At 33.3% G+C, this 21,469-nt stretch overlaps 2 protein-coding genes and 1 long non-coding RNA gene across 9 annotated transcripts; 1 reads left to right on the top strand and 2 right to left on the bottom strand.

Moving 5' to 3' along the window:
- Window positions 1-1,648: 1,648 nt before the first annotated feature.
- Window positions 1,649-9,690, bottom strand: LOC120259547 (tetratricopeptide repeat protein 5-like). 4 transcript variants are annotated; one of them, XM_039267172.1, is made up of 14 exons: window positions 9,460-9,689; window positions 8,223-8,332; window positions 8,014-8,124; window positions 7,857-7,914; window positions 6,769-6,858; window positions 6,301-6,395; window positions 6,034-6,087; window positions 5,732-5,869; window positions 4,842-4,899; window positions 4,634-4,748; window positions 3,814-3,883; window positions 3,605-3,676; window positions 2,604-2,763; window positions 1,650-2,368 (listed from the first exon to the last, which is right to left on the bottom strand). In XM_039267172.1, exons 1-13 carry the CDS (start codon window positions 9,629-9,631, stop codon window positions 2,644-2,646), a joined length of 1,263 nt encoding a protein of 420 aa, XP_039123106.1. In that variant the 5' UTR covers window positions 9,632-9,689; the 3' UTR covers window positions 1,650-2,368; window positions 2,604-2,643. The 4 variants fall into 4 exon arrangements, with proteins under 4 accessions (XP_039123108.1, XP_039123106.1, XP_039123105.1 ...); XM_039267174.1 differs by having other exon boundaries at window positions 1,649-2,763; window positions 8,223-8,329; window positions 9,460-9,690; XM_039267171.1 differs by having other exon boundaries at window positions 1,650-2,763.
- A 1,132-nt stretch (window positions 9,691-10,822) lies between these two features.
- Window positions 10,823-13,020, bottom strand: LOC120259298. Its single transcript, XR_005536089.1, has 3 exons — window positions 12,857-13,020; window positions 12,394-12,465; window positions 10,823-11,099 (listed from the first exon to the last, which is right to left on the bottom strand). It is a non-coding gene; the product is annotated as an uncharacterized LOC120259298 (long non-coding RNA).
- Window positions 13,021-14,666: 1,646 nt separating this feature from the next.
- On the top strand, window positions 14,667-21,315 carry LOC120258880 (DNA ligase 6). Of its 4 annotated transcripts, XM_039266338.1 has the most exons (12): window positions 14,667-17,106; window positions 17,203-17,320; window positions 17,440-17,521; window positions 17,898-18,000; window positions 18,085-18,181; window positions 18,338-18,440; window positions 18,927-19,052; window positions 19,527-19,574; window positions 20,264-20,361; window positions 20,440-20,505; window positions 20,820-20,979; window positions 21,079-21,315. In XM_039266338.1, the coding sequence occupies exons 1-12, from the start codon at window positions 14,787-14,789 to the stop codon at window positions 21,226-21,228; spliced, it is 3,471 nt and encodes a 1,156-aa protein (XP_039122272.1). In that variant the 5' UTR covers window positions 14,667-14,786; the 3' UTR covers window positions 21,229-21,315. The 4 variants fall into 4 exon arrangements, 3 of the variants coding, with proteins under 3 accessions (XP_039122272.1, XP_039122274.1, XP_039122275.1); XM_039266340.1 differs by lacking the exon at window positions 20,440-20,505; XM_039266341.1 differs by lacking the exon at window positions 20,820-20,979 and having other exon boundaries at window positions 21,079-21,210.
- The last annotated feature ends 154 nt before the right edge of the window (window positions 21,316-21,469 follow it).

Here is a 21,469-nt window from a genome sequence, read left to right as displayed (position 1 = left end):
AAATTTTCAGACTCATGAAAATAACATTGAAAAGTTGGAATGTTGATATTACATGATGATACAGTAAAATAGAAAGAAAAAAAAAAAGTGTGTTTGGTTAGGGAAATAATAATGTAGGTTAAGAAATTATTTTTAAAATTTTGGGTTGAAAAGAAAACTTTTATACAAACTTAAAAAATTGGTTTAGTTAGTACAAATAAAAAATAAATATTTATAAATATTAATATTTTTTCCAAAATAATTATTAAGTATATATGTGTGTATATATATATACATATAAAATAAAATAAAATACTAATAACAATATCCAAAAGCCAAGTGACATGCAAAGATTTTAAAAATAAATAATTTTAATAAGTCAAAACTCAATGTAAATGTAAAAGTCAAAGTCCACTTGGGATCCGTAACATAAGGAGACTCTGACTTGTATCTCAAAGTCAAAATGAACCACAAATCCTTGCAAATATGCAAACTAATACACAAAGTCTTGTAACATTTGTAATGGCCAACAGATCTCTAATTTTATTTAATTTAAATTTTATCATAATCCTTGCAACTATTAAATAAACATTTCTTTTTCTTCTCGTCATTGTTCTCCTTTTACTTTTAGAGATGATTTCAAGCATTCTTTTATGGTAAGTTGAAATTGCAGAGGAAGAAGTATAAAACGAAATGAGAGTAAATCTAAGATAGTTTGGTGATTAAGAGATCGGAGAGAAATAAAAATAAATAAATAATGAGAGTGAGTTCAAAATAGTTAGTTTGATAATTAAGATGTTCAAGAAATAAAATGAGCCATTACTAGCTCAATAGCATCTACTACACACATATTATAAGACTACTTGCTCTGAATCATGCACTATTTATTTAAAAAAGTTTAATTTTCTAAATAGTTCCTCTATTTTTTTTTAAACGTGTCTTTTAGGTCTCTATATTTAAAACTGTAACATTTTAATCATACTATTGCTTAGATTGAACAATATTAGTCTTTCTAAATCCTAATCTCTAACTCTAATAAGGACTAACATAGACTCAATTTAAATTAGTAATTGAACTAAAATATTACAATTTTAAGTATAGAGACCCAAAAAAACACATTTAATAAAAAATAGATGAACTATTCAAAAAATTATTTCATTTATAAATTAAGAACGGTAGGTAAACTTTATTAATTAATTGAACAATATTATAAATGCATCCACCCTTATTCTCAAGTTACTCTATTAGTAACGTCCATTATTTAATTATTTTGTACATGTAATCATGCAAAGACATCATCCACTGCTACATCTTTTATTACAAAACAAGTATGTCCACTCATAATCATGGGTTACTCATTTCAAAATAAGTGAAAAATAGTTTCAAATAGATAATAATTTAACTTAAATTAAAACAAGAGTGATAGGATGTTATATACCACTGGACTATTTTCCCATCATCAATTATTTATTACATATAAAAAATAATCAAATTAAGTTTACATTTTTAAAAATTGAGTAGCCCCGTCAGGTTTGCGCTGACAAAGAAGTATTTAAATGTAGAAAATTTAAATAGTGAACACTTCTAAAAAAGAAGCATAAATCATGCTTCACATATACTACTTGATGACTAATAATAATAATAATAATAATAATAATAATAATAATAATAATAATTATTATTATTATTATTATTATTTTAACATTACATTATTTATGACCATCTGGACTTTCTAGAGTTAGTTTCACTTCCAATGACATCTGTGACTCAGCAATTAATAGGAGCACACTTTCTTGGACTAAAGTGATGACGCCCTAACTTATTCTACTGGGTAATTATCTGAAAAACTTTCTGGCATTCAGCATTATTAAATTATTATGTAAGAAAAATATATTTTTAGGTCTAAAAGCATTTTAAAAGTAACACAAAGAAAATAAATTTGTAATCACAAGGTCTATATAAATTAAGGAAGTTTAAGATGGCTGCAAAATCCGGATTAGAAATTGTTACCTGGGGAATATACAGGGAAAAAAAATATTTCAAAACTGACAGCAAACCAGACAGTGATAGTGATATATCTAAGCAATGAATTTGTTTGAAAGTTATGCAGTTGTTAGAATTCATAATTTTACTGAAGGTTAAAAAAGATAATAATAATAATAATAATAATAAAGACAAGTCTTACCCGTCTATGCAAATGCAATGAATTTGTTTGAAAGTTCTGCAGTTGCTAGAATGCATAATTTTACTGAAGGTTTAAAAATAATAATAATACCAATAAAGACAAGTCTTACCCGCCTCCTAAGAAATGCTTGGTAGTTGTTGATGGCTGCAAACTTTGTGGACTTGTTCAATCCAATCTTGAGGTCAGGAATTTCAGACAACAATGCTTGCAAAAATGACAACCACATCAATCTCATTCTTAGAATAAATATCATTTGCATAAAACACAATTTTAATATTTGTCAAGCATATTTTTAGCTAAATCAAATTTAGATGTCACATGCATTGAGGAAAGAAAAAAATATTAACAATAATTCTCCCCTTTCAGAAACAATCAGATGGAAAACTAGATTGATTTATGTACAACAACAAGATAATTTGTAAGCGGAAATAGAATATACTTGGGAAGAATCATCCACAATCCATATTTCTTGAAGTTCTTCACGCTTTATGTTGTGCATGAATGGAAGATCTGATGGTGTGTTGAGGTGCTGGCCCTTTTCCATTCACAAGAATTTGTTGAATGAAGTCCACACGAATTGATTTGAATTGATAATGCTGCTTCACATCACCAGAATGACACATGTGTGATGGACAATAAAGTCGAGAAATACTTGATTTTAATATGAAGTTCCATTGGCCACAATTGAAGTTAAAAATTACTTGATTGTCTATTCAACTGAGCAAATATAAACTTTTTCTTTCAAGTCTTAAATCTCATTAAATGCAAGAATTGTTCAACTTGTTCAATTAATCTACCTCAAAACTCTTTGAGAAATTTTCAATTTTATTACGGTTTACGAGTGTTTCTATATGCAATTTCTTGTTAACTTGATTATCAAGTTTAATTGTAGTCAAGCACCAGGATAAAGTCTCTAATCTTTATAAAAGAGAGAATTTCTTTGGGGGCAGTTAATGAATGAATGTAGTTTTACTTTAGCTTTATGCTATTTTTGAAGGAGTAATTGCCTAGAAACCCAAGGCGCAATTTCCTAGTTTATTTTACATCAGATACTCATTTCTATAATTCCAAGCTATTCTAGCCAGTAATACTTGAGTTGTTTAACTTGACTTCTTTAGTCAACATCACTTCTCTTAAATAGAAATTTCCTTTGATTCTGACTCGGATATTTATTCATAGCAGGGTATAAATGCACAATACAAAAAGGTTAATCAATTGTAATTAAATCAATAAATTAAATATTTATACGAAAAGGTTTCCCAAGAGATCAAAACTAGATTAACACACCAAATACATGCCTTAAATGCTGGAATTTGAACATAAAATAAAAACCTTGGATGGTGGTAAACTAACTTAAAAATCACTTTAAGGAATCTGAATCCAAAAGGAAATCATAGCAAACCATGCTTGAAAGAAATATAGAGAATTCCAATGATATACCTTTTCTTTCCATGAAAAATCAATATTCCGATGGCATGGTTCCAACAATGTCACACGATCCCCTTCTTTAACCTAGGAGACAAAAGCTCTATGTCATGTATTTTGTAAAAAGCTCATCAGACAACAAAAATTCCCTGATAAAGCATCAAATTATTTATATGATAACTAGAGCTGATCAGTAGAAATGAAGGATACTGTATAATACTTACTGCATCACTGTGTAACCCATACACAGAGAGTATGAAACATGTCTGGTCAGAATCACAAGCTAAATAATACCTGAAAATGCACAAAGTGAGACGATTTTCCAATGTTTAGTTCACCATAAGAGTGTATTACAGGCACTACACAGAAAAAAAAAATTTCCCTGAGACTAACTGAGACAACCAATTTTGGTTGCATTCCGCTTATTTAACTCAATGATGTAGTGGTTTTCAAATTTCATATTAGTGAGCTTGAACACTTTGTCTCTGGCAACGAAATTAAGAAACATAGTGCATCAATAAAATTGAGTGGTCTCATAAGTGTTATATCATTTCTTCTATCAAACATTATGCCTATTTCTCTCAAAGATCTAGTGGTTTTCACCTTTTATATTGGCGGCCTAAAAACTTGTGTCCAATAACCACAACAAGAAACATAGTGCATCAATAGAATTGAGTGGTCACAAAAGTGTTTCAACATTTCCTTCTATCAAATATTACACACAGTACAATTGAAGGAGAACCATTTTCCCCCAACTTCCATCAACATTAGGCACCACTCTCATAATTTTAATCCAAACTATATGGCATTTTCTATATAATTCCCCTAACTATGTTCCTATCTGAAGTCTGAACAATGAATATAACTTGGCTTTTATAATTATGTTTACAGTTCTAAGAACTCATAATGGACATAATTGCAAAAAACAGTTAGAAATCATCACATTTAGTGGTTCAGGTACATTTTCACAAAATAGGGAAACACAAAAGTCTATCTCAATATGGAATATAATTAGAAAATCTAAACCGTGCAAGGTGTGCTTACAATGGAGCTATGCTTTCATGCTTTATGAATAAGAGGATTTTTGCAACAACTGCCACTGCCTTGTTCAGCCCCTCTGCAAGAGCATTTATACTAACTTTTCTGTGCGATGATCTCACTTATCGATCAAGAGTGGAAAATCAGTTATTGCTGGAATTACAAGATAACAATAAAATTGATGAACACTGTGATCATTTCAAAATATGCTTACAATTAATGTCTCCCAAGGATGATGCCAAAGATGCTAGTCGTTTAGCCTTGAAATGTCCCTACAACATGATGATTTATAAGATAGAGATCCAACTACATGAAATAGGTCTCAAGCAGGCAGGATCTTAGACACAATTTTGTATAATAAACGTCAAAATAAACCAAAAAGGAAAATAAAGCAACTTAATAAACTTATCAATCAGCAACAAGACAAGTGTTGATCAAAGCGCAGCAAAAGGTAAGGAAAATCTTGGCACTGAGAAGAGGCCTCCCAGTTTTTAAAAACAAAAATTCAAGGATATGTCAGGGCAGATCATTTTCAGTTCATGCTACTTGTTATGGTGTTTAGCAAGAGCTGTCAGATATTCAGGGGCATGATTAAGTTGGTTGCATTCATAGAAAAGTCAATATTTCCAACAAGACTCTGTAATAGTTAGTGCATGCTCATAATTGTTGTAGACAAAGTCCAAATTTCATAAAAGCTGCACAGAACATTATAATATAGGTAGCCAAACACACTTCAATGAAATTATCACCTTAAATTGGTCCATTCACTACATTCCACTTAACAGCCTTAACATACCAGCTTAAAATCAGAGAAGTCACAGCGATCTCTTAATAAGCATTCCATATTTTTATGATGTGAAATTAGACACATTAACAACATACATAAGAAAAAACAATGTGAAGGAATCTGTATGCTTATAACAGTGAATATTATGGCTACAACACATACATATTTGTGTGGAGACTGCATGCTAAATTCACAGTATAACTACACTTCACATAGCATCTATGATCCTTCTGATCAACCAAATGCTACACTAACTTTCATCTTGTTACGCTAAGTGCACCTGGGTAGCACCAGTTGAAGACTCAATACTGTATTACCTTAATGGAACTCTCAAGCTTTTCAAGAAGATTGATGATTTTTTGAACCTCCTCATCAGCTTTGAGGCCAGGATCTTTCAGGGATGCAGCTTCAAACCCACGAAGAGCTCTATCGTAGTTCTCAAGATATTTATTGGCCTGAGATAACATTTGATATTATAAGATAAATATCAACTATGTCATGCTGGTCCACAATTCTCAAATATGAGTCAAATACAACCAAACAATTATGCATGGATATTAACTAGTTTAATCTAAACTAAAATTCGAAATGCTAGCGCATAAGCCTCTAAAACACTTACTGTAGCTGAATTAAAGAAAAGATCAGGGCTGGATGCCATCAGTTCATCTTTTTCCTGAAATTCACCAGAGAATGGATTCTCTCAGCTCACAAGATCAGTCAAGTACGAAGCTCAACAAAAACATCAAAGGTGTCACCCAAGGATTACATGCCATAATTAGAACAAAAAGTAACCAAACGATGGCCAACTCTGGCCAACTGAAACAATTCACACCAACCAGAAAATTGAGTAATATTAAAAGTAAAAAAGAGAAGCTCTTGCTCATACCGCGTTCTGATATGCTTTCAATGATTGATGCAGCTTACTATGGTCCCATGCTCCAGTAACAAAAAAACTTGTAAGACATGCATTTCCAAGATTATCTGAGGAAAAACCAAAAGGCTAAGATATCAGATGAATGGCGCTTTTAAACAATAGAATAGAATAATCTAAGAATCAAATATAGTACTATATAAGTGTACTCAAATGCAAATATGGTGGGGTGGAATGCAGCAACATAACCAACAGAGTGCATACCCTCATCCAACAAACCAAAAGTATTATCTTTTCAAAACTATAAAGCATACACATGGTACTCTAAAATAAATTACGTCTTATGTTTACCAGGATTGCATGGGCTGTTTAGGCAAAGAAAAGAAAACTTATCATGCACGAAAATGAATACCATCAACAAATTTCAAATATTTAATGGCCATCTTAGTTTTCTCTTACAGATAGAAAGGACTAGACTCTTACACCAGGAATTCCCATCCTTGATATCCAACGCCACGGCTTCTCTTGCATGACGAATGCTTTCTTCAACCAATTGTTCTTGATTTTCAGTGCCTACACAAGTTCATCAAAGTTTTTTAATATTAAGGATGCTTACAGTTTATTATGGAAATAGTAATCATGTCCACTGAATATTGATATATGATTAAGAAGGCACATACTTCGAACCATATAGCTTATTACCATATGGAAATAGATGTCATTACTTCATCTAGTTATCATTCTTGTTGAATAAGCTGTATAAATTAACTGCAAAAACACTTCATCAGGCGCTATGAACACACCTTAACATTTCCCTGAACCTTTCAGATTTCAGATTTCAAAATTCAGATTAGCATCATGAGTTCATGTCATTTTCTAGGATAATATAGGATTCAGTGTATCTGTTAATATCACATAAATGCAGATGTTTTACAGAGAAAATATGAAGCATTTTCAAAGATGATAACAGAAGGAATAATAGCAACAGTGCCACCTAAGCCTTTTCCTAACCTTTACAGATTATCATCATATGTTCAAGTTATTTTTAGGATAACAAGGGATTTAGCGTGTTTGTTAATATCACATAAATGCAGATGTTTTATAGAGAACAGATGAAGCATGATCAAACATGATAGCAGAAGGAATAATAGCGGCAGTGCCAGAATTAAATAAAGATACAAAATGATACATGACAAAGTGTAAGAAGCCAGGCCAAGGATGAAATTTTGGGTGACGAGATCATGAAACTATAGCACTTGCAAAGACGGATTGATAACACATTAAACAATCTTGAAAAGTTGCCAAGCTATTCTGAATATGGTTATTGGACCTATCCTATTCAGCTGACAGAATAATGTCAAAGCACTTGCAGCAAAACTTGCCAAAGGTAGCACATTAAAATGCATATAAAATAACATAAACTTGGTATGTCAGCTGATTGATATAAATAGCATGCTACCAAGAGTAACTGAAATCACTTAAACTTTGAAAACCAAATGATTGACGTAAAGAACACACTCAGATATGTGCAAAATAGTTGACTATAAATCCAAGTGCCTGAGTCTCCTTGCCTTGAGCCATTCTTCTTTCAAGCATAGATAGCTGGCAGAGAATCTTCTTGTTTGGACTCTGTAGCATAAGTTTTTAAAATCAAAACGTAAAATTTGCAATAAAGTTTGCTAATGTCATAGAAGGAAATCTAATGATAACACTGTTATAGATAAATACCTTGCTTAGAGCTAAAGAGAAGCAGTTTTTTGCTGATGACAGATCACCCTTCTTCCAAATGCAATTACCTAAGGATAACCAAGCATCTGCAAGAGATGGATTCAATTTAACCTGCCACACCAAAATTTAAATCCAAAAGTATCAGCTGAAAAAATCTCAGAAATTAGCACTCATCCAAAACCAACTGGTGAGCAGTCGTTTCAACATACAGCTTTTGACAAATGATCTTCAGCTTCCTTCCGGTAATCAGGAAAAACATCAAGTATCTTTCCTCGCAAAAATTCATAAGATGCACGTTGTGAAGGTGACTCCCTTTCTTCTGTTTCAAACATTTAAGAAGATGTTGAAAATAATACAGCACACCCACATACTTCAATATCTGCCTCAAACTTTCTTGAAAGCTCATAAATCAAAAGTCATAGGAAAACTAGTAATAACTCCTATGATTATCACAACTAGAAAAAAAAAAAGCAACCATATGTAAAGCTAAACTCAAATACTTCTCATAAGCAAATTTACCTAAGCACTTCGAGGAGCATCCACTTAAGTTATAACAGTTCAAGAAATAGCCTTCCAAGTAGTATACTATCAAAGAAATGCTGATGTTTGTAGGCAATCAATAAAATACCAAAACCACAGTAATTAACACATAAATGAACTTCATAACAAGGCACCTTCTCAGACCTAACTAACACTTACAACCACAGACAGCCAATACCTATGATTTAGCATCGTTTGTTTTACAATCTTAGAGATGTAGTACATATTCTAACTCACAATTATGAGGGATAATGTAACATTGCATGATAAGTAATAAGCGTCAAACTCAAATAAATCCACAATCAAGAACAATGAGATCAAGCAAAGAGTAAAGGAATTGTGTAGTAGTTGCAGCCCAATGTCCTCAAGAAAACAGCTCCCATGTGAATGATCGAGCTTTATGATGGGACTGTTGATGAAGAACACAAGGGATTTTAGCGGACCAAAATATCCATGTTGTTGGCATGATTTTTCTTTTTTCAGATGAAAAACTATTCGACAAGTTGTTATAGCAGGCTCTGCACTCTATATTAAGCAACTCTAGCAAATCTTAGTCTTATCAAGAGCAAACAAAATATACTTTTTTTTTTCTAAACGTGATGTCGCTAGATGATACACTCAAGTTTGATAGGTTTCTACATTCTTTGCATTCTCATGATAGACCAAAATGCCCAACAACCCCTTATTTGCCTAATCCCATCAATTTTGAGTGGAATCAATCAACAGAACAGCGTCCTTACATGTTTATACTCTCAAAACCACTGCATTTTCCAAACCAAGGTGCAAGAAAAATCTAGTAAATCCTTCAACGCATTCTTCCATCGTTTTCCCAATAAATCAAAGCTTAAAAAGTACCTAAAAAATGCATGAATCACCACCGAAATCCAAAGGGGCTAAAATGTTTACCGGGAGGAAGCGAATCAAGTAGACAAAGCGCGGCATCAGCGAGGGATTGCAGCTTCGAGATCTTCTCGTCGGGGTCCTTAGGGAAGTACGTATCACGGACGCGGTAGAGCTCGTCGGCAGCTTCCGCCGTCCTCTGGATCACCTCACCCTTCTCGCCGTCGACGCCGCTCATCCTCTCTCTCTCTCTCTGTCCCTCAACAGGAGCGGGCCCGAAGTCGAAGGATAGTGAAGCAAGTGCGCTTTGAGATTCGCGCTAACTTTTTTCCCAGATTTATTTGAATGTTATATTTTAAAAAACAAAATTTACATAAATGTCCTGTAAATTCTCTAAATTTATTATTATCTATTTGTAAATAATTATGGGTTTGCTTTTTAAAAATTATTTTATTTTATTTTTTTAACTTAATGATGATAAATAATATTTTTAAAAATTAAATGCATAAAATTCAGTTTGTTTGATAAACTACATAATCTTTGAGAAAACCATTCTAACTCTACTGGACGAACTATTTTAATTAATACTATTCGAGTTATAATTGAATTTAATTATAAAAATATTAGCATTCAAAAATTTTTTTAGTAAAAACTATATTTTCTTAATGTTATATTTGAATTAAGGGCCGACGAGAGAAAGTAAAGTAAAGCGAGGATTTTAGAGAGTCGGAGTGAGTCATTCTCTCGTTTAAATAGATATTTTTAATTTCACGAAAGAAAAGGAAGGGTTAACTTTGACCCTTAAAATCAAAATAATAATAGTTATAATACTTTTAATATTTATTAAAAAAATATGCTTTAAAATGTGAATTTATTTGAAACATTTATAATGCATTAAGTAATTTTTTATTTAATAATAAGGGTATAATTGGTAAATCATATTATTATATGTTATTTCCTTCTATTTTTTTTCCTTGCTTAACCAAACAAGGTTTATCATAAAACCTTTCTTTCCTTTCCCTCTCTTTCCCTCCCTTCCCTCTTCTTTCCCTTCTATTTTTGAATCCAAACATTATGTAAGAGAATTTCATCAATATTTAGTTGGTGTTAATTGAATCATTGGATAGTTATGTTTTTTTTTTAAGTGGATAACCTCTAAATCATTATTGAAAAACCTGGGAACAAGTTACAAAATAGAAGCAACAAAGAAGAAAAAGATATAGAGACCTGGTCACCAAAAGTGTCACGTCCCGTTCCACGGGTCCCACACGTGACATACCACCACGACAACCCAGGGGAGGTCCAACACTGCCTCGACCCTTGGTTGCAGTAAGGCTAACCTGTTTCTTGCACAGAACCACTATAACAATAATAATAACATTTTGTTCCTACACAACCCATCACTTTAATACAAGTCATGACACAAGGATAATCATAACATTTTGTTCATAATAACAATGACAACAACCATTCACATAGAGAGTATACTTCTCATACACAACATAAATCTAACCAACATAAATCTAACCAACATATATAAAAGTATCTAAGAAAAAAAAAAGATACATAATAATATTAGGGTTGGTAACATCCTAGTGGATCCAATAAATACATGCCAGAATGTTTAAGCATCATACACGGCTTAAAAAAAATACAAACTACTCTGCCAAGCACTTCACGCTTCTATCCCGCTACCATACTATCACCTGGGAGGGAAAAAAAGAGGGAATGAGTAACTAGGTTACTCAGTGAGTGGCTAAACATGGAGCTATATCTTATACATAATATATTAAAGTAAAATGTCAAAAATATATTTCAAATCCTCAAAATATTCAATATACTTTGAATGTCAAGTATAAAGTAAGAAATAAAATTTACAGCAATGAAATGCTTGATAAAACTCTTTAAATCATCATGAAATCCATACGAAGTAAGAAATCCAAATCCATTGCTTTGTTAAGTAACTCATAATCCAGAAACATATAAATCTTCGGTTAAAACAATCAAATATATATCTTAAAAAGCCTCAAAAACCCTCCTTTGCTAACCGTGGCCTCGGTTAGGTCAGGAGCCACCAAGATGTGCGTATTTTGGCATTGGCTGTTGGGAAGTTCATGTGGTGACTCTGAACAACCCAACTATATCCAAGTCAGGGCTCTAAGCTCCCACCTGAAATGGCATAACCGGTTTGACAGTATTCCACGCCACCTCTATACAGGTCGGCCCGTGGAAACCATCCACACTCTTACTGCAGTAAGTACTGGGGTTTCCCCCTGTCACCATCAAAACCACCCCGTCAAGAACTTGAAGGCCGTAGCCCACCATTTCCATGGATATGTTCAAGACCCCATGGGTGTTTGCATAATAAAATCCAATTATTCATCACAACATGAAAATGGTCCTTATTCGGGACTATGTTCACAAATCATGAATGAAAGCAATAAATAGCATTCTGGCCCGTAGGCTAAATATATTCATTAATAGGGAAGCATAAATCTCATCAAGAGATCACAAGTATTCACAAATGCCAATCTCACTCCAAAAGTCAACAACTTGTTCATAACCATTCAATGAAAACATTTTTATTAAGAATATCACACAAGAATATTCATTGAAAACACACACACACACACACACACACACACACACACACATATATATATACCTCAAATCAATTATGCCATCATCACGGTAAGATTCAATTTGTTTTACCCAAAGCTTTTGGTCATCATAGGAAGAACATCAATCTTTTATAAGGATACATAATTCAAACATATCTTCTAAAACATATAGTTTTCAAATCATAACAACATATATATATATATATTTATGATCTTTAGTAAAAACCATGAAGGAAATCAAATCATAAATCCTCATGATTTCCAAATCCAATGAATAACATCTCAAGAGTTTTATAGATAGAAAGCTTGTCATTCAAAGACCAATATATATATATATATGCATGATATATAGTCCATGATTTAATAAAATTCCACTCACAAACTTGGCGAGCTAAGACACCCCGGTGTTACTTCTCCACCGACTCTTTCCCCTTGGTTGAAGTCTCACCTCCTAGAAGCATTTAAACAACCAAAACAAACAATGAAACTTTATCAATCACTTAATTAATTAAAATAAAGAACAATCCTTAAATTGGAAAAATGAGTGCTTCTAGGGTTTACTAAGCACCCTAGCAAGAATATCTAACAAAAATGATACTCTCACAACCCTCAAAACTAACAAGAAAAGCAAAAGAAACCAAACTTGGTTTGGTCCTACAGTAACCCTAATTTAAAACATGAAAGATCTTTCTCCAATCTCAATGGATTCAAGGTTTTACAACTCCATAGTTCTTCTATTCTCTAAATCCAAATAAAACCCATCATTCTCCACCCATAATATCAAAGAAATCCAACAAAAAGAGAAAGAGAGGAGGAGAAGATCAAATGAAGTACTTCCTTACCTCAAAACTTCTCAAAAACCCTAAGGAAAGCTCATTCTCAAGAGATGAAGGAGAAATCTTTGAGTTTTCTTCTTGATTCAAGGCAAGAATGATAGGTTAGAGAAGAGGGGATGAAGGTTCTAGAGAAGGAGAAAATTGGAGGAGAAAGGGTTTGTGGAAGTGTGTAGAAGGAATGAAATAAAAATGGTTTAAAATTGCTTTAAACCCTAAAAATATGCCTCCATACGGCCTCCTTTCAGCCCGTAGACACTGTACACCACCAACACCTTGCACTCAAATGGCTCTAAACGGTTCATTTGGTGTCCGATTGACCTCATTTTTTATTCTAATGACTCGGGACACTCTAAGGCACACTCCTAAATGAAAATTAATTAAGAAAACACATTAAAGCATAAGAAAAATAAATATGAAATTGATCGAACTACCACATCCGTGAAGCCTCCCATTTAGCACCAATTGTTCACAAGGTTCGAGCCTTGCATTTACCCCTTCTTGAGGGTTTTCTCCCACCTTTTTAACCTTCTTAAAAACCTCAACTAAGGTCCTAACACAAGAAAACATTCGAAGCAACTTAAACACAAATTTAAACTCAAGGAACAAAACATGAGCAAAGTAAAAAAAAAGTTGAACTCTCACAAAAAGTGAAGGTCAGGAAAACACAAAAGGAAAAATAGAATAAGGGAGAAGAAGCGACATCACTCCATCATCCAAGTTATGAATGATGAGACGTGGGGAGATCAAATTACTGAGACCCCATCATGAGAGGTTATGGGGTTATTTTTATAAACATTTCGGTTTGGGGATTTTTTTTCAATTTTTTAAAATTCATAAAAGTCATGTTCACTTTGGAAGTGATTTTTTACATAATTTTCACATAATTTAAATAGTAAAAATAAGCTGGTTTAATTCAAAGGAGTTTGTATATATACACACAAGTATGGAATCCAATAATACTTTAAAAATAATTAAATAATTTAAAACAATGAATAATTCATAAATCAAAATTGCATAATCCAAGAAGTAATCAACTATCATTTACAATTTTTTTTTACAAATGTGAACAATTCAAATGATGATAAACAAAATGTATAAAGATAAACAACACTCATGCCTTTTTATTTACTGACAAAATTATGTAAATTGCTAAAAATAATTTCATAATTTTATCCCCTGGATTGATTGATGTACTTGACATACACATATTCTAGGGATTCTTCTTGATTTCACATCAAAGTTTTTTAAAATTTATGAGTGGTTTTGAGGCTAATATCATGTATAAAAATAATATAAATAAACAACTCCTATAAAAATTTAAATGTAATAAAAAATTTAAATTTATTCCTTAACACACGAGAGCAAATTATAAAAACAATATATTTAAATAACTCCTACCATGGAAAATTATTGTACAATTTAAATTTTAAAGATCTTATAAACATTTATTATATAAAATAAGCACAATTAAAATTTTTTAATTATTAATATAAATAAAAACTTAAATGTAATAAAAAAATTTAACTTAATTCCTTAAAACACTTTGGGACCAAAAATATATATATATAAATAAATATATATATATATCAAAAACAATTATTATTTAATTAATAAAAATGTGGGACATATAGGTCGATAATACTGTTATAATATTATATAAATACGGTTTTAATATTATAAAAGTACGGTATGTTTGGCTTAAAGGCAAATCAGCACTTTTGTAACCCACAATGATATACATATATAAATATAAACTTGTCAGGGGTGAAAATATGATATCAGTATTTCACAGGGCTTAGATGTAAAAAAGAAAAAAACCAACTGCTTTGGTGAACCGATGTTTGGCGCCTTGGAAGTTGGAACTCCATCCATCGTTTCAGTCCTCCGACGAGAACCCTAACCCTAACCCTAACCCTAACCCTTAATCCATGATTCAATGGCGACGCTGCCCAACTCCACCACTAAAACCCTAACCCTATCCTCATCTTCAACCTTCCTTCGTTCCTACAAATCCTACTCTGATTTCTCCCCACAAGCCTCTTTACCGTGCTCCTTCGATCTCCTCTCTGCTGGTTCTCCCCTCCCTCCAATACCTCCCGAGTTACCCCGGTTCAAGATTATTCCGAGAACTCGCTTCATCGTGGATGGCTTCCGATGTTCCGGCGACTTCTCTGTCTCCTACTTCCTCTCCCATTTCCACTCCGACCATTACACTGGCCTCGGGCCCAATTGGTCCAAGGGAATTATATTTTGCTCCGAGATCACTGCGCGTTTGCTTGTAGACATCCTCAAAGTTCCTCCTTTCTTTGTTGCCTCATTGTCTCTTAACGAGACTGTCGAGATTGATGGCTGTGATGTCGCTGTCGTCGATGCCAACCATTGCCCGGGTGCTGTTCAGTTTCTTTTTGTGGTTCCTGGGACTGATGAGCGGCGCTCTGAGAGGTATATACATACTGGTGATTTTCGTTATTGTGATTGGATGAAATCCGACCCATGTTTGTGTAAATTTATTGGTGCGGATGCTGTTTTCTTGGATACGACTTACTGCAATCCAAAGTATGTGTTTCCATCTCAAAAAGAATCTGTTGAATATGTTGTGGAAACTGTGAAAAGAATTAGAGCTCAGAGTGAGGGCTCCTCTGAGTCTATATTATTCCTGATTGCTACTTATGTGGTTGGAAAAGAAAAGATCTTGCTTGAGATTTCACGACATTGTGGATGTTTGTTATATGTGGATGATAAGAAAATGCAAATTTTGTCGATTTTGGGACATGGTGATTCTGGGGTTTTTACAGAGGACGTTTCAGCTACCAATGTTCATGTGATTGGCTGGAATCTGTTGGGTGAAACCTGGCCATATTTTCGGCCGAATTTTGTGAAGATGAAGGAGATTATGACGGAGAGAGGTTACTCGAAGGCGGTTGGTTTTGTTGCAACTGGTTGGATGTATGAAACAAAGAGAGATGGCTTTGCCATGAGGGTTAAGGAGTCGCTTGAAATTCATCTGGTTCCATACAGTGAACATTCCAGTTATGATGAGCTCAGGGAGTATGTGAGGTTCTTGAGGCCTAAACATGTGATCCCAACTGTTGGAGTGGATGTTGAGAAACTTGAAAGTAAGCATTCTTTGGCTTTGCAGAAACATTTCAGTGGCTTGGTTGATGAAACTGCTAACAAGCATGAGTTTTTGATGGCCTTCCATCAGAAATCAGAGGGTGCTGACATGAAGTCTGTCCAAAATGTCTCTGTTAGTACGAACGAGGGTGAGAATGTTGGAGAAAGCAAAAATCCAGTTCTTGAAGTTATGGATTCTGAAAAGGAATCTAATTTGCGGGAACTAACTGAACCAGGGGATGTGGTCTCAAAGGGAGCAATGGAGGACCTCCGGGATTGTTTGCCTTCTTGGGTGACCCAGGATCAGATTTTAAGTCTTCTTAGATCATCTGGTGGAGATGTTGTTGAAGCTGTTTCAGACTTTTTTGAACATGAAAGGGAATTATATGAGCAAGTAAACGACAAACCTCTTTCTACTCATATCTCACAAACGGACTTGTTTGATGATTCTGCTTCTCATCTGGAAAATAAATGTACTCAAGTTATCCCTGATTGTGGTGCTAAGAAAGTTTTTAGTCAAGATAAGAGGCCTACAACAGCAAAATTTGCTGTTTTTAACAAGCCCAGTTTGACAAAAAAGAGGACTTCAAGTGCTGGAAACAAGCCAAAAAAGAGAGGAAGATCTCATAGAGGTGTAGAATCTAGTGGATGCAAGCAATCCACAATTACTAAATATTTTGGAAAAGTATTTCCTGGTGATTCATGTGATGATTGCCCTGCTGTCAATGTTGCACATGGTTCTGTGTCTAGTTGTCAACATGTTAATATTGAGAATCAGTTTTTATGTAGTTCTGATGAGACGTACATGAAAGACTTGGACCACTTTCTTCAGATAATAAATGATGGTATTCCAAGAAATGCTGCAATGTCTCTTCTGAAGAAGGCAAAAGGCAATATTGATGTAGCAGTTGATCTGTACTATGATAATGTGTATGTAGATTTAAGCAGTAAAGAGACTTCTATTCTTCAGGATGCACAGCCTGAACTGTCAGGTGATCTTACTAGCAGTCATGCTGAAAAGGCAACCTGTTTTCTTGAGAAAACAATGAATTTGTCCACTTTGTTTGTTCATGGGGCATCAGATGACACATGCCAAAATTACATCTCATTATCAATTGAAAAATATTCTCCTGTTGAGCATGGTTAGTTTTACTAACTCTATTCAAGTCAATTGGGATGTATTTCTATTAAATTGCCTATTGAAGGATGCTATATCATAAAATGGGATCTCAATGCAGCATGCTGGAATGCCGGAGAACCTGCTCCCTACTTGCACTTGGCACGGACTTTTGATTTGGTGGAAAGAGAAAAAGGAAGATTGAAAACTTCTATTATGCTCTGCAACATGTTTAGAAGGTCCATTGCTGTGCCTTTTAATTATCTGTATTTCTTTCTTGTGGGTTTTTTTCTGTCTTTTCTTTTCCATACTACATGCAGTCAGTAACATTAAGCCACCACTGTCAATTCTCATGCAGCTTGATTGCTTTGTCACCTGAAGATGTGTTGCCTGCTGTGTATCTATGCACAAATAGAATTGCTGCTGACCATGAAAATATGGTTAGTTTTCATGTCCTTATGAAGCTGTTTAACTGCTTGGAAAAAGTTAACAATGTCTTCAATTTTTGGTTCTATTTGCATATTTGCCATTTTTTTTTTTTTTTATTTTATTTTTGCCGATGTTCCTTAATGACTCTGAATAGTAATTTCTGTGGCTCTTTCTTCTGTGGTTATCAGAGCTGTTAACGCTTCTTGTGGATTCTTTTTCTGCTTGTTTGTTGATATCTTTCACCTTCATGTTGCCCTCTTTTAAAATTATTATTTTATTTTATCTTATCTTTTAATCTTTCCGTAGGTTAATGCCAGCAAGATATCTTTAAATAATTACTTTGTTATACTATCTTCTTCCTGACAATCAAATCATCTGTGAAGTTAGGAACTGAATATTGGAGGCAATCTGGTTGTGGCTGCACTTGAGGAGGCATGCGGAGTGAACAAGTCTAAAATCAAGGAAATGTACAACGTAGTTGGTGATCTTGGTAGGCAGTCATTCTTGCAATATCTGTGGAAATACTTTATCTATGACTTAGTACCTCCCTGAAGTGTTTATATAATTTATACAGGTGATGTTGCACAAGAATGCCGGCAAACCCAATCATTACTTGCTCATCCTCGTCCACTCTCTATTCGAAACTTATTCCAAACACTGCAGAAGATAAGGTATTAAATATTTAACTTTTCAGATATTAGGACCATAGTTGATATATCTTTAAATTACCAGATGCTATTTTGAAATGACTTGTGCACTTACATGTTTGTCAAATGATTGATATACCAGACATTGTGCTTACATGCTTGAGCATATTCTTGTTGTAGCTTGGAAACAGGTAATGGGAGTGCTATTCGAAGGAAAAATCTTGTAATGAATCTTATGCGTTCTTGTAGAGGAATGGAAATGAAGTTTCTTGTTCGGACATTGGTAGAAGAACCTTTCCCATTAATTCTTTTAATTATTTTTCAGCTATTGTATTCTTTTCTTGAGAATGATAAAATGATGGAATATAGAAGGGCTACTAAAAATCCCAGTCACTTTAACCATCCCAACCAAAACCATGTTTACCTAACAGTAAAGCTCCAAAAAAGTCTGTCCTGCACAAATAAATCTGTATTAGCAAAATACATTATGATGAATGTGATTTTAGTGAGCCTTTTGGAAAGCTCTATTATGATTTTCTTTTTTGTATGCATGTTTAACAGAGATTTAAAAAGGTGAGATTTTAATGTCATTTTATTTGAATAAAGAGAGTGGCGAGTGAAAATTCTATATCATCCACTTCTAATAGTAGTAAATGAATAAATTATAACAAGTGAAGGCACAGTTATTAGTACGCAAATATCTGACATCCATTCTATTAGCATGCATTTTCATAACTTCATCGTATCTTTGCTTTTTAATCTTTTTCAGGTTCGCAATTTACGAATTGGGGCGATGATGAAAACAATTTTGCCAGCATTGGCTCATGCGGTGGTTTTGAATAGTTATTCTTTAGAGCATCCTGAAAGATCTGAAAGCTTAAACTTGCAGCTTCAGGTTTTCATTTATGTAGCTTAAATAATTATAGAGATAGTTACATGTTCTGAGATCTTTAGCTATGAAAAATTGTGCTACATATTGCTTCATTCTAGGTAATTGCCAGGTTGTTTAATTTTGAGGACATGCGGTTCTCTTTCTTGGTCAAATGTGTAATATGATTTTTGTAGATTTTGACAGGTTCAGGTAACTAATATTAATAGTTTTATGATGTTGGGTGGGCCTCTTTTTTTTTTGGCCTAAACTTGACTTGTTTCTTTTTATTTGTTGTCAACTGAGATGAGTTTTTGCTTATTTCTCTATGAAGTTGAGTGTATTCAGTACGATATGTTAGTGTGATAATTTTTAGATCATTATCAATTTGATAATTGTTTTAAATAGATCATTTTTTAAATTGTTCAATTTGATAATTGTTTTAAATAGATCATTTTTTAAATTGTATACTGTAGTTTACTTTAGCTTTCTTCTTCCCAGGCTATTTCTGCTGCGGTTGCGGACGCTTATGATGTAACTCCAAATTTGGTTAGTAGTATTTACTTTTACATGGTTTGTAGTTGTCTTGTGACACCTGTATTATGTATGCCTCTCTTTTTATGTTCATTTTGTCATTAATCCTGAACTTAGTCTGGCTGAGCCTCGTCAGCGACACTAAAGAACTTCTTTATTTTTGGTATATTTTAAGTAATATTGATGAAGCAGGTGATTCGTGGACATGACTTTTGTTGGCCCCAGATTAATCATGGGGAGCTAGTGAGTAATGGATGACACTATTAGTGAGTTGTGGCAATCTAATGAGTTATAGGCTATTGGTGGTTAACAATATGCTTAACCGCTTTTGAGTAGATGAGCATTTACAAGCCATCATATTGTAGCCTCTTTTTTATAATCTTGAGTAATTCATATAGAATCTTATTAGTAAATTCATTATTTGGTAAACAACAAATTTGATTAAGAATAGGTAGAAGCACTAGATTGGAAGATAGCATCTTTCAGAAGGTATAAGTGTGAGACCATCTGTGGTGTAAACCATGGTAAACCATAAAAATATGGAGTTTCTTGTTGTTTATATAGTTTGCAATAGCTGCACTACCTTTTTAAATCTAAGATGTAAATCGGTTCTTATTTATGTTGTTTTGTGCCCATCTAGCGATTTTCATGTATATGATTTTTGGTAATATAAACATACACCATTCTTTTTGTTTTGTGGACAGGATTTGCTTATCCCTGCTCTATTAAACAAAGGAATTAAATTTTCAGCATTATCTTTGGCAATGCTTCCAGGCACACCTATTCCCCCTATGCTTGCTAGGTAGGCATTCTTTAAATTTACTGCTGAATGTGCCTCACCTTGCATAAACTAGATTGAATGGCATATTTCCTGCTGCAGAATAACCAATGGGATCACTCAAGTGCTGAAATTATTTCAGGGTAGAGCATTCACATGTGAATTCAAGTATGTGTAGCATTTCAATTGAAGTTGTGATTTTGATAGTGTTGATTTAACTCAAAATTCTTATCTTTTATTTCATTAGAAGATAGAAATTATTTATTGAGTACACAAAATTTATTGGAAGTTGCATAATAATAATTAAATCTCGGAAAAAGATAATTTAATAACAAACAACATTATGTGAGTAGATATAAGGACTAATTAACTCTTATGTGTTATTGAAATGATTGAATCGGATGACAAGTTTAACTCTAGCAACTTTGTTTGTAGACATGGTGATTAGCAAGCGCTTTTGACTCTGTTCTATTCTCTCATAGATATGATGGTCAACGCGCCCAGATTCATAGACTAGCTGATGGATCTGTAAAAGTTTTTTCACGACAAATGAAAGAAACAACAGCAAGATTCCCTGATTTGATAAATATAATCAAAGAATTTTGTAAACCTGCTGTTTCAACTTTCATAATAGATGCTGAGGTAATAAATTGAGAATATAATAAATTCAATTCATTACTAATGTATTGCTTACAAGATCGATAATATTTTCACCAACCACAAATTGATTGTTGAACTCAGATTGTTGGAGTTGATAGGAAGATTGGGAACAAGCTAATGTCTTTCCAAGAGCTATCATCACGAGAACGAGGTAGTAAAAATTCTTCAATATCCATGGATAGCATCAAGGTATTTCAACATTTAAATTCCAACTTTAAATTTTTTTTTTAAACACAAAAGTGCTTAAAATATAAGTCTTTCATGGTTGTGGCTGCAATTGCCTTTTATTGAAATCTGTTTGCATAAGTCAAATAACAAAATTAAATGTGCATATGTGTGACTTGGAGTCTGTCCAGCCTAGTTGTGGTAATCAGCTGCAGTTATTGTTGCTGCTTATGAACTATATCTAGCCTGATTTATTATGATGTGTCCAATCAGCGAATTACTGGAACCAAAAATTCTCGCCCAATGT

This window comes from Dioscorea cayenensis, chromosome 4, assembly GCF_009730915.1.
Source record: "Dioscorea cayenensis subsp. rotundata cultivar TDr96_F1 chromosome 4, TDr96_F1_v2_PseudoChromosome.rev07_lg8_w22 25.fasta, whole genome shotgun sequence".
In the NCBI taxonomy this organism is placed as follows: Eukaryota; Viridiplantae; Streptophyta; class Magnoliopsida; order Dioscoreales; family Dioscoreaceae; genus Dioscorea; species Dioscorea cayenensis.
This window is presented reverse-complemented; position numbering and strand designations above follow the sequence as displayed.

Coding starts and splice junctions, on each gene's coding strand:
- LOC120259547 (XM_039267171.1), bottom strand. CDS start 9,631: ATGAGCGGCGTCGACGGCGAGAAGGGTGAGGTGATCCAGAGGACGGCG. Junction 6,088..6,300: donor TGAAAGCATATCAGAACGCG/GTATGAGCAAGA, acceptor GGTGAATTTCAG/GAAAAAGATGAACTGATGGC. Junction 3,884..4,633: donor CATGAAAGCATAGCTCCATT/GTAAGCACACCT, acceptor GTGCATTTTCAG/GTATTATTTAGCTTGTGATT.
- LOC120258880 (XM_039266338.1), top strand. CDS start 14,787: ATGGCGACGCTGCCCAACTCCACCACTAAAACCCTAACCCTATCCTCA. Junction 17,107..17,202: donor ATATTCTCCTGTTGAGCATG/GTTAGTTTTACT, acceptor ATCTCAATGCAG/CATGCTGGAATGCCGGAGAA. Junction 17,321..17,439: donor CTCTGCAACATGTTTAGAAG/GTCCATTGCTGT, acceptor ATTCTCATGCAG/CTTGATTGCTTTGTCACCTG.